General features: G+C 53.2%; 1 protein-coding gene across 3 annotated transcripts in view; it reads left to right on the top strand.

The window, feature by feature from the left end:
- KIF26B (kinesin family member 26B) overlaps positions 1-12,913 on the top strand; it is a 397,293-nt gene that overhangs the window by 327,037 nt on the left and 57,343 nt on the right. For all 3 annotated transcript variants that reach the window (XM_053912426.1, XM_053912425.1, XM_045184416.2), the window contains 3 exons: positions 5,950-6,156; positions 10,706-10,799; positions 12,025-12,287. In XM_053912426.1, the coding sequence (XP_053768401.1) occupies positions 5,950-6,156; positions 10,706-10,799; positions 12,025-12,287 (564 nt within the window). The remainder of the gene's footprint in view (positions 1-5,949; positions 6,157-10,705; positions 10,800-12,024; positions 12,288-12,913) is intronic.

The following is a 12,913-nucleotide window of genomic DNA, read 5'->3' as shown; positions in this document are numbered from 1 at the left end:
AAGTGGGGGGGGGTGTGGAGGACCAACTGAGTCATTGATTTTGTCCAGAGCAGATACCCTGCCCTAGAATAGGCCCACGGTGCTCTGTATGCCCCCACCCCCAAGCTCCACCCGGCATCCTGCAGTCTGGACTTCTCCGGGTGGACCTACCCCGTAATCTTTGATTAGGTCACGTAGGACTATTACTGTTTTATGCGAAGACATGCAATCCGATTTTGTTTTGTTCTGTAACTAACGACTAAATTGTGCCTGGAACCTCTGGCGTCCCTTCAGATGAGGGTCTGTGATTCTTAATACTGACTGTGTTTTCATGGAGCCACGGACATTGCACGATAGGTTTAGGAGCTCCCTCTGTGAATTGGGGAGCGCACCCTGCTTGGTCCCCCCTCCCCGTACTTCCCAGTACTGGAGTTATTTGAGACCTCCAAGGTTACTACTTTTTGGCAGATAATTCTTGTGGTCTCCTTAAAAAAAAAACTTCTGGAACCTGTTTGTCCCGTGAAAGCAACAAGGTCTTCCTTCAGGAAACGTAATGTCAGATCATTTCTAGCAACTTTATTAGAAAAGTGTTGAAACCTTCTCTTTTGTAAAACCCGATTTTGTTTCATCCCGGAACATCTTAGCCTGCCTCTCTCCCATCACGTTAAGCGGGCACACTGGGTAAATTAAAGGAGAAGGGAAAGTCTTATTTATGGGGCTCAGTGTGCCTGTGGTGGGTTCGCAGTGGAATCTCCCATTATATTATAAAGAGAAAAGTGCTATTTAAATAATGGCTGGAAAATTGCACCCCGCGTCCCTCGCGGTGTGTTTTAGAAATTGGCACTTCATCAAAATCTTCTACAATAGCTGTCAGAGCGTCCCCAGCCCAGAAGGACATGGAGGGTCGCTAATTTCTCGGCAGATCGGGAAAGCGAGCGTGTGGAGAAGAGTGCGGATGGAGGAGTGTGTGCTGCTTAAAGTTCCTGTCCCTCCACTCGTCTTACTCTGAACGGCTGGCGAATTTCCCTGAAGTGACTAATGGACCATAAGTAGACAGTGTGAGCCCACTCATCACACTGATAAGACAGAGAAGAAAGGAATGAAATAAGGGAAATACCACACTTAGCTTTTAGATGCTCCGATCAAATTTTACATGGATTACTCACCTTCACAAATATGCGAGCAAACCGCATAGTCTCATTTCATTTGCGGGGGCGGGGGTGGGGAGGGGAGAGGGGAATGATTTGTTCTCTGTCTCTCTGGTTGCTGTGGATGTGTATGTTTATTAAAGAATTTTTTGCTTTAACTTTTAAAATTAAGCTTAGCAGAAAGGCTTCTGATGTCATTAATTTGATATAGAAAGGAATATGAATCCCTCCTCTCCCTCCCTAGAACAATATTTGATATTTGTACATGTTGCTTTTTATCTGCTTGTTTCTTCGCCAGTGTCCTTCAAGGGAGGTAGCACAACTGCCCCATTTTAGGGGTGAGGAGACCGAGGCCCACGCCTTAGGCCACACAGCCACTCCGCGGTGCCGATGTCTGAATTGGAGCCCAGTCTCCTGGCTCCTCGTCCACTGCAGGGCCCCCCGCACCCAGAACCTGTAAGAACGGAGATAGATTCATTAGAAGCAACGGACCCTCTTGTTACCCCTCCGCCAGGAAAAGCTTCCTGGTCTGCACTGGGACAGCAGGGTGCCCCTTCTACGTTCACCCTCAGCTGTCATCACGCAGGGCCTGGGGCGTCCACTCGGTCTTTCGTCCGTACCCTGGCTCTCCCATCTGAGGCAGAGAAGGTCTCCTGGGAGCGACGGGGTGGTCAGGATTCCCATGGCTCCCACTTCACCGTGAGCACCCCAGCATCACCACCGCTGCACCCGGCCTTGGTAGAAGGGAACCAGGTCCCTGGAGGAGCGGTGTCAGCTGCTACCGGCCTCTGCAGTTCGGCTGCTGTGTCTCTCTCTGCAGATGACTCCTCTGGTTGTGGAAGTCCTGTGACAGTCTCGCTTTTTCTACTTTTCCTCCCTTCCTCCTGTTGGTGGGTTTGGATGAACCTTCTTATTCCCCTGACTTGCCTTGGAGAACAATTTCCAGCCACGTCTCAGAAACTTAAGAACAGATGTGAATGTTTAAACAATTCTGGTACGGCCAGGATTGAGGCAAAAAGGATGCCAAATGGTCTCTCCGGTCAGGTGATCTGAGGCCACCTGGACCAGTTTCCGCTAAGCTTATTGTTAAACAGATCTGTGAACTTAAACATCGGTGTAAAGAGAGTCAAAACATGGAGATGCAAAGGCATCGAAAGATGCTGGAGGTTAATTTACTTGGCAGCCTTGTTCGCAGACACACTGTCTCTGAGCATTTGCTGTGGTCGAGACTCCAGCCAGGGACCAGTCACTGTTTCACATGCGTCTGTGAGGTCCCTCACTGGGGGACCCACAAAGGAGTTCAAACGAACTCCCGCACGACACGGATTGCGAGGTGCCCTCCTTCTGCCACCACCGCACCGTCATCCGTAGTCTCTGTCCCATGGGCGAGGGATCCTTTGAAAGGTCCAGTTTACCCCGAGCGCTCCTAACTCTATAGTCAGCCTCCCCCCGGACAGGCCTGGGGAGAGAGACCGGCAGCAGAGAGCTGCCCTAGGTCTGCACCGTGCGCCTGCACTCTGTGACTAGGGACAGGCAGGGGCATCTGTCCATGTGATCAGTGCCCATGGGACCCCAGGGCTGTGCGGCCATCGGCATGGCCTTTACCTGGATGGGGTGTACGCATGGGTCTGGCGCTGTCTCCCTGTCGGTGAGGGTCTCATCAGTCCTCCCCCCTCAGTCCCACCATGCCCTCCAGGAGGACATGCCCAGGTGATGAGTGAGCAGGAGGTCAGGGCAGCTGCTGCCCAGAGCAACAGCTGTCTCTCACCATCCACCGACTAATTAGGTAAATGAGGCAAAGTCAGGCCTCATCCCTTGAGGTCTTCACTGGAGGCAATGAATCAGGGTGTCAGGCCCTCTCTCCCCCGCCCGCCCCCACACTGTGCCTTTAGCTATGAAGGTCCCATTCCCCCATTTCTGCCATGGGCAGTGGCTACTGTCTCCTTCACCCCAGGGGCTGGGGAGAGGCTGTGCCTGTTGACAACTGCAGGACACTTGCCCCTGAGCTGCAGGGACACGAGGGGGTGGAAGTAGGTGTTGCCAGGAACCTGCCAGGGTTTGCAACAAAAGCAAGAACTTCTGGCAAGGAGTCCAGGGGCTTTTCCTGACCCCGAGTGGTATCTCCCAAGCACTCAAATTACTGAGGATTAGGCAGGAAGGGGAGGGCCGGACTAAAGGAGTAACTGCGCAAAGGAGGTGAAGCAGAAAAACCCAGCCTCCTTCCTTTTAGGGGGAAGAAAAATATCCATTTATTTAAATGAATTGCGAAGAAAAGAATGGCAGGCAGCATTTCCCCCAGCCCAGAGTTCAGCGGGCTTTTAAAGAAGCGTGGGTGTCCTTGGCCAACCAGCAGCTGGAATCCTCAGCCTGTCTGCAGAAATCGAAGTGCAGGCTTGGAACTTCATTAAGATGCAGGAGAATTGCTCTCTGACAAATGAGTCACTAATTCAGCCCCTTCTCTCCTGCTTTTCCTCGTAGGCCCATGCATGGCTTAGCTCATATTTTACATTCAGCACCTCTAGTTACCCAGAAATTGCATGTGAAATTGTGAAATGGAAAAGCGGTGGGCCATGTGACTCCATCAGTTCTGCCTGGCATGGCATCAGCCTTGACTTGTGCCGTTCAGAGGCTGGGCTGGGTGGGGGACTTGCTTACCGAAGGCCCAGGGGCCCCAGACACCTCCCAAAAGTTGCAATTTGAAGACAGGCTCTTAGCACGCCTGCTGTGTAAATGGGACCAATCGATAGAAACGAGGGGAACTGAAATAAGATTGGGGACACTCACAGTGAGCGAGAAAATTGCCAGAGCGGGATGTAGACAGACGGGGTGGGGGTTGCTGCCGCGTGCAGGCTGACTGTGGGATGTGACGGTGCTGCACTAGCAGGAGCCTTGTAAGGCCCAGGGCTAGGGCCCAGCTTGTAGCGAGCCCACCCTGCTGTGGTTCATGGCGCCCAGGTCCAGGACAAGGAGTTCCAGAAGCTCACTGCTAACACTGTGGTTGGGAAATGCCAGACAATATGATCAGGGGGAGGAAGAGGAGGAAGGGAAACACCCACTCTGGGATGGAGCGCCCACCCGTGCTCAGTACTTCAAACCCTAACCCTTTCCTTCTTATAACAGACCCACGAGATAGGCATTGGTATTCCTATGGTACGGGTGAGAAAACCGAGCCTTTGGGAAGTCCGGCTGTGTGTGGGAGGGGCAGCTGGCACATGGGGAAGTGTGGGCTTTGGAGTCAGCCAGTGGGAGGGAAGAGCCCAGCCTTAGCATCACAGGTTCGGTGATTTGGGACAAGTTCTGTAACGTGTGTTTTCTCGTCTATAAAGTCTGGGCAAGTGCACCCACGCCCTGGCTTGGGGAGGGGTAGATGCAATGGTGTAGCTCGCAACAGACCCTCAGGGAACAGCGGGGATCGCTGTGTGACCTCACAGTGGGAGAACTGAGACTGGCACCTTGGGAGGTGGGCCTCATCCCAGCATTCTGCTCCATCCACCTGACCCTGGCCTAGGGACCTACACACGAGCCCTGTTCTTCAGTGACAAGAACAGCTGGGCCCAACACCCTAGGAGTTCTTTACATTGCAGCTGTATTCACTGCCAATCAGTTCCCATGCCTCAGTAGGCAGGGCTGGGTGGGTGGGAGGACGCCCTGACTCGGTGATGCACAATGTATTCGATAGGTTCTTCTCTGAGCGAGTCTGTGTGTCTGAAATATTTGATTCGGAGACTTACAGCCTCCTCCCCAAAGTCGCATCACTGAGATTATACCACACCTGGCTGTTGATTGGATGAAGAAGGCAAGACACAGAGAGGAATTTGAAAATAACCCCGTACAGAGCTTCAGAATTTGCTACGTCGTATTACAAACATTATCGGTGTCTGTCTGTCTGCCCTGCTACTTTATGAATCACGTGTCTTTGCATCCCCAATGCCTGGCCCGGTGCCTGGCACATAGTAGGCACTCAACACAGTTGGACCGAACCAGCAATGTGGTAACAAAGGGCTGATAAGGAGTAACTGCTATCCCTCTTCCTAGGACTTGAGGCTCCAGAGCTGTGTGGCTTCAGCTTCACTTCCTCGATTTCCGCGTTCCGTCTTGGGGGTGGAGCTGAGTGGGTCAAGGGCACCTGAAATGTGCACGTTCAATTACTCAGGGGATGAGTCAAAGGGTGCTGCCTCCTGTTTGCCACTGAGATGTGCTTTCATCCCCTGAAAAGTCAACTCCCAGGCACTCACTCAGTGGGATCCCAAGTAACATGGCTCAAACAAACCTTTGATCACTATTGCCCCTTGGGACACATTTCGAATGCCGGCCATGAAAAACAGGCCACCGCACGGGTCTCTAATGATGACACTAATAAACCTGGATTTTTCCCTCCAAGAGTCCTGATGAGCAGAGGCAAGAAGTAAATTATGGGAGCTAACTTTTATGTCCATGGTTTATTGATCTGTGAGCTTCCAGGGAACTGCACCAGCCCCGAAAGCATGGCAGCCCAGGTTACTTTTCATCTGTGTAATTGGGCCGCCGGGGTACAGTTAATTTCCAATTTATATTAACAGGAAGACAAGGACGTCCATTTCAATAATAAAATAATGGACGCATCAAAATACTCTATCTGGTAATTATAAATAAATCAGTTTTCCCACAATCCACTGAGGCAATTAGCAATCCACGTTGCTAATTCACTGGGCACGTCATCATAATTTATCATGGGAAGGTTCCATGATGCCATGAATACTTATGTGTCCAGAGTACACTAGGGTGTCCCGTCATTCAGCATCCAACTCAATCCTCGCCTGTCGCGTTTCCTGTTTCTTCACAGGTGAAAGTCATGCTCCGCATTTGTTCCACGTTGGCCCGTGACACCTCAGAGTCCAGCTCGTTCTTAAAGGTGGACCCACGGAAGAAGCAGATCACCTTGTATGACCCCCTGGCGTGTGGAGGTCAAAACGTCTTCCAGAAGAGAGGCAACCAGGTTCCTCCGAAGATGTTTGCCTTCGACGCGGTTTTCCCACAAGATGCTTCTCAGGTGGGTGTGAGTCCAGGCAGTGCTGATTGGTCTCACGGAGCTCGCACTCATTCGCTACGACCTGTGGGCTCTCCGAGGGGCCAGTTGCTCCACCTCCACAACAATGTGTAGCAGCCACTTCGAGCTCCATTGAACAGTCCTGTTCTTTGGGATAACTGGTATCGTACCATGGGCACGACCGTTGTACCAGGATATCAACAGACTGTATGGAGAAGGAGGTGCGAGCCGGTCAGTGGGGGCATCCAGAAGCAAGAAGATAGCAGGGAGTTTCAGGGACCACTGTGCTGAGGTGCAGGGACTGCTCACAAGGACCCTGCCCTCATGCCCACTTCTGGGCGTGGGTGTGTGAGGGGAGGAGTGCTTCTGAGAGCTGGATTAGAATTAGTCGGCACCTTAGAGCCCTAGAGAGGGCAAGTCTAGAGTCCCAGTGAGGAGCTGGAGCACCAGGCAGGGAGACGGAGGCTGACATGCAGTCCTGTGGCCTGGAACGGTGGACAGCCGGGGAGGGGAGAGGCTAGGGGCAGCTGCTGCATCGGGCGGCGTCTGCCTCATTACAAACCGCACTAAAGTTCAGTGGCTTAGACCCACGAGTGTTTATTATTGCACCTGAGTCTGTGGGTCAGCCGAGCCTTCCTTGGCTCATTTCTATGTCTGTGGTCAGCTCTGCTGGCCTTGGCTGGCTGCTGTCACATGTTTGGGGGTTGGCTGGCCTTAATGTGTTCTAGAATGGCCTTGGCCAGGTCACCCGGTCTCTCTCCACATTGTCTCTCATCAACCAGGAGGCAGTCTTGGACTCACTGTCACGGCAACGGCATGATCCAAGCATGTAGGCCTCTTGAGGCTGAGGTTCAGAATTGAAACACTGTCTCTTCTGCTGTCTTCTGTTGGCTCAGGTTTGAGGGTAGAGAAGAGACTCTGCCTCTTGATTAAGGTGCTGCAGAGTCACATTGCAAGGGGCATGCACACAGAGAGGGGTGGGTAACTGGCCATTTTTGTTAATCTGCTGCGAATATAATCTCGGGAGCTCAGGGTGCCGAGATTCCTAGACCAAAGCTCCCGGAGCCAATCCCAGGAGGGACAGAGGTCTGGTAGAAGATTCAGCTGCACCATCTGGGGCGATTCATGTACAATGAATTGGTGCAGGTGAATCTTCCTGTAGACATCTGTACCCTAGGCTATAGGTAGACGGTAGCCTCCTTTGCCCGCATTTTGGCATCAGACACTCGCACCTTCCTGATAAATTTCCAGCACTTTCCAAGATGTACGCAAAACAGTGTGCAGTAGAGTGACTAATAGCCTCTAGCAGAACCTGGAGCGTGACAGCTACCATTTGCAGCTCCTGTTAGTGGCTTCCACGTAGCACCTCAGTGGAGAAAGACCTGGTGGTGTTCACACAGACGCCTGGATGGCACCGTCGGCAGGCAGCACATGCTGTAGGCCGCATTCATTAACAAGCCGAGCCACGTGGTTTCCGCAAAGCGCTCACCTTGGGAAGACAAAGTGCTTTGTGAATAAGTTCAGTGGCTTCCCCCTTCAGCACATCTTCCGAGTTTTGTCCCACCCCAGGGGCTCCCTAGGCTCAGCCTGACATTGGGTCGAACAAATGGCCTCCAAATAATTCAAACACTGCAGTTACAACTTTTCAAGAGCAAGTCCCCCTCGGCTGTCAGCATTCCAAAGCAAACCCTAAGTTCAGCGTGGACTATTAATGCCTTTTAAATTTATTCCAGAAAAAGGAGCCGCTTTTATCGCAAGTCTTTATTTACATTGCATACTGGGTGGCAGAGCTCGTCGGCTCAGTGTTACAGAGGCACTCACCTTAGAATGCTTCACGTTTGCTGAAATTTCCAACACTACATAATAAGCTACCTTTCAAGAACATCTACAGTTTTCCAGACACTCCCTCTGCATCAACCCATCTATTCTTCCTGCAATTCGAAGGTGCGGGGAAGGGAGGCGTTGCTCCTTTCCCATGACAGACAAGGAAACTGAGGCTCACAGCTGAAGTCTCTTGTTCATAATCCCTTTCCTGGGCAGACATCTTTTCTAGATTCTTCTCTGCGTCCTCTCCGTATGAGGTTGTATGTTTGGCCACCTGTCATTTTACCCGCTGTTTCCTAGCAGTGTGTCCTTGGAGTGTGTCCTTGGACAAGTCACACTTGTCTCCGAATGTCTCTGGTCCTCCGTGTCCCCGTCTGTGGAATGAAGACAGAACCCAGATGTACCTCCTTAAGGCTGTGGCAGTCCCTGAATTGATACCCACGAGGTACCGAGAACACAGTCAGTGCTCAGTGAATGTGAGCTGTTTTTACTATTAAATCATCCTTTTTAATGCTGATATCATGCTGCAGTGTGGCCAGCCTTGGCCCTCACACGGTGAGCACCTGCCCGCCTCCAAAGCAGAGGAGCCAGACAGCGTGCAGGGTGGCCTGGGCTCCAAGGTCCTTGCTGCTGGCTGCCTTCGTGGGCCAGACAGTTCAGAGTTTTGCTTTCTCTGCCCTTAGGAGCCATCCTTAGTGCCCTTGAGTGGCCTTGGCCATCCGCACCTGCCTGCTGCCAGGCAGACCGCGGCTGGTTCTGGCTTTGGGGAGGGGACATAGTCCATTCGAGCTGCCGTAACAAAAGAGCACAGGCTGGATGGCTTATAAGCAACAGAAATTTATTTCTTGTGGTTCTGGAGGCTGGAAGGCCGAGATCAGGGTGCTGGCAAATCTGGTGTCTGGGGAGAGCCCCTAAGCAGCACCTTCTTGCTGTGTCCTCCCCGGGTAGAAGGGACCAGAGAGCTCTTAGGTCTTCTTTTATAATCCCACTCCCAAGGGCTCCACCCTCGTGACCTCATCACCCCCTCAGCGCCCACCCCCTGCTACCACCATACTAGACTTCGGTCTGAGAGTGTGGGAGAGCACGGATTCAGTCATTAGCAGGAGGGCTAGGGAGGGGGGCAGGATTCAGACCTGTGGAGCAGCAGAGGCTTCCTGCGGACTTGACCTTGGCCACGGGGTCTGCGTTCAGGAAGGCTGCCTGCTTCTCTGGGCCCCAGAAAAGCAGCACGCAGCCTCCAGGGGCCGTTGTCACTTTCTGACACACACCAGAGGCGCAGCTCACTCCCGACACTCCCCCATGGATGCTTGGCAGGGACTGAGCCAGGGGAGGCTGCCTGCCCCGCGCCATGTGCGCCTCTCTGTCTCCTCTGCCGGGCCTCTTCGGTCCGTGCACAGCCACCATGCTCCCTGCTGACCTTGAATCTGAGACAGTTTATGGATGGATCAGGGCGGGCTCTCAGCCTCCTCACCCCCATCTCCCTTTATGTCCAGAGAAGGCAGAATTCATTCAGCCTCTGGCAAATTCTGTTAAGAATCTACAGCCTCAGTTTCAGGGGTTTCAAGCTAGACTCGCCTGGCCGGGGTCCTGGGCGTATGACAGATCCTGTGGTCCCCTCCCCACGGCAGCCCTGTCCTGCTGTCCCCTTCGCTGAGGAGGTGCCCCTGCAGAGTAGCTGAGGCGACCACCACCAGAACAGCTCACAGTGGTGAAGAGTGTGGTTTTTCCGTTCCCGCAGGGGAGAGAAAGTTGGTTTCTGAGTACTTGGGTTCATCGTGTTGCCCCAGCCTGGCGCTGAGGACCTGCATTCATGGCCTGGCCTGCGGCGCTCAGCTTCCCGCTGGGAGGCCCCTCACCCAGACCACCGCGGAGCCTGTTCGCACAGCCTCTGGATGTTCCCGAGAGATCTGACTCCGGTGCCGAGACAGAATGGAAGGCGAGAGCACACAGCAAATAATTCTGTGCTCCCGCTGCTGCGGAAGCCCCCAGGGGCTAACCAGAGAGAGAGGGTTCCCAGAGCTCCACCTCGGTCCACAAAATTGACTGAGTCCTCGTTATTGACTCTGCGGCTGGGTGTTCATGGGGAAATACAGAAAGTCCGCAGGAGCCGGGCCTGAGTTCTATTTGTCAAGGATTTGTACATGTTGAATGTCATATCTGTGGAAAAAGAAAGAAAAGGCTGGTTTTGGAAAGAGGAGGACGTAGACTGAGAAAGGAAGGAGATTGAGAGAAAGCAAACACCACAAATCTCCTGCTTAGATTAGAATTACAATGTTTCTCCAGGTCACCGTGCAGAAATGGCAGGTCGCTGTTTCCCCTCTAATAAGGCTGGCCCGTTTTCTGAGGGGAGTGTGTGTGTATAAAGGAAGAATCTAGCTAGCAGAGAGCACATGGAAAGTCTAAATTCCTCATCCAGAGGCTGGAACAGCAGCAGGGGAGGGGACAGGGTCCATGAAAGCGCCCTGTGTTCCCATCTGGCCCAGGCCCCGCCTGGTCTGCAGACAGCAGCTGAAAGGTCCCAGAAATTAGCAGGAGGGAGGTTTGCAGTTACCGTGTGAAACGCTCAGGCTGGCACAGGGCGGGCAGTGCCAGAGGGGGCTGAGCATCTGAGAACCTTGTTAGAGGCTGGCCCCTCTGGGAATGCCAGGGCCCTGCACCCCAGGGAAGCGGGCTCATCGTTCGGTTACTGACGGTCCACTCACCACATGTCTCACCTTGTGTCTGCCAGGCGGAGGTGTGCGCTGGGACCGTGGCAGAGGTGATCCAGTCCGTGGTCAACGGGGCCGACGGCTGCGTGTTCTGTTTCGGCCACGCCAAGCTGGGTCAGTGAGAGCCGCGCTTTTCTGTCCTTGCATGCTGGATTCCCGGTCCCCCCTCCATTTTTCTCTGTGGTCCCAGAGTCCTCAGGTGAAAGGAAAGGTCGTCTCCCTTAGGTGCTGAACCAAATAACCACGAAGGATCATTTCTGCTTTTGAAATGTAGAGTTCCATTCGCAGTGGATACCCAGTCATCTGGGAAGGCGTTCCAGTTCAAAAGGTGAACAGAGCCATACAGCAGGGTCGTTCCCATCTGATCCAGGTCAGGGTCTTGCCCAGAAAGCCGGCAGGAAAATGTACATTTCCTGAACCAGGGGCTGTTGGAAAGCAGAGAGCCCCACCCCCACTAAAAAAAAAAAAAACACACACACAGGAAGGTTGGGGTTGGTGATGGAGCTGAACTAAAAGTCAGAGGAGCGGCTCCACGCAAAGCCCAGACCATGAGTGGACCCGTCTGGGGAGGGTCTGCTAGCCGTCCTTGCTTCCCAACACCCAGCTGTTAGGATGCCCCCATGCTGGGTGCCGGGTGGTGGGGGAGGCAGCTCAACCCCCCATGGTGCCTTCATCCTGACCTGTGGCCATCTGCTCACCAGGTCTTCCCTTACATGCTGGACAGGTTAGCAATTTGGGGGAGCTCCAGACACTGTCCCTTGGCTGAGCTGCCAACAGAGATGACAAGGGCCAGGGCCAGGCGAGGACAGAAAACCCTTTTCACCCCACGGCCACTCGGCCTTCCTGCCCCTTCCTTCTCTTCTTCATCTCTGATCAAAGCAGTGACCCAGATTTTGGTGGACGTGGCTCATGCTATAAAAATATACACAGCATTTAACTTGAGAAAGGCTATACAGTGTAAGTACGTGGTTGTCATCTGTGGGGTGGTGATAGTGATGAGGGGTCCCCCCCTTCCCACTCTATGCAAAACTAGGCAGAAACGGACAGCTTGTGGTATTCGGGGTCCTCCTGGAGGTTCATGGTGATTTAATCTTGTCCCTTGCTGGGGCTCTAGAAGTCTTTATTGTAGCCATTTAATCAGAAGTACTAGGAAAGGTCTTTCTGTTATTGCCAAGGGCTATTTCACTCACCTTTTCATTTCCTCTCTTCCCTTCCCTACACCTCCATGCCTTGCTCCTGCATCCTTGGCATCTATTCTTGAGACTGTAGAATGACCTGTGGACACTCAAACTGCCGATCTCTCTTCCCTTGTTCCCGTCCCCCCACATGCCACCCCCAGGAAAATCCTACACCATGATCGGGAAGGACGACTCCATGCAGAACCTCGGCATCATCCCCTGCGCCATCTCCTGGCTCTTCAAGCTGATCAACGAGCGTAAAGAAAAGACCGGAGCCCGCTTCTCAGTCCGGATCTCGGCCGTGGAGGTGTGGGGCAAGGAAGAGAACCTGCGGGACCTGCTGTCTGAGGTGGCCACGGGCAGCCTGCAGGACGGCCAGTCCCCGGGCGTGTACCTGTGCGAGGACCCCATCTGCGGCACGCAGGTGACTGCTCCGGGGGCTCGGCCAGCTCCGAGGTGGCTCACCCCTACCTCTAAGGCTGGGCACTCAGCCGGTGACGGACTGACGTGTCCACCGGGAGGCCCACGGGTGTTTACTTTAAAGTGGACTGGAACTTTATGGCTGCCAGCTGCGGGGCCATCTGCTCGCCCAACCTAAATATTTGTACCTTGAATCTAATTGACAGTGAGCAGGAGTCACAATCGTTGTAGCAGTTTGAGGAAATTGAATTTACTTTCTTTACGCCCCTTTCAGGGGGAAGGGAAAGTACATTCTTTCTTTTGTTTAACAGCAAACCGAAATATTTACTGCTCTGCACAAATAGCTACGGCCCTTACCGGGGCTGTTTGTGGCTCTATAAACTGTGTTCCTGGCACCGGTTTGCAGCCGGATTAGGAGTGCTGCAGGAAAAACTAATAACCACTTTCTAATTAGCACCATGATATAATTGCTGGAACTGCGGGAGCCAAGAGAAGCTCCGATGCGCCTTTTCAGGGTGTCACTCCTGTTCCCAGCGTTTCTCTTGCTGCTTGCCTATCCGTGTTGGCACGGCTCGGAGCAGCCTGCTTCACCTCCAAAATGATGGATGCTTCCAATCTCCAGCAGCAGGC

Source organism: Desmodus rotundus, chromosome 10 (assembly GCF_022682495.2).
Source record: "Desmodus rotundus isolate HL8 chromosome 10, HLdesRot8A.1, whole genome shotgun sequence".
Taxonomy (NCBI): domain Eukaryota; kingdom Metazoa; phylum Chordata; class Mammalia; order Chiroptera; family Phyllostomidae; genus Desmodus; species Desmodus rotundus.
This window is presented reverse-complemented; position numbering and strand designations above follow the sequence as displayed.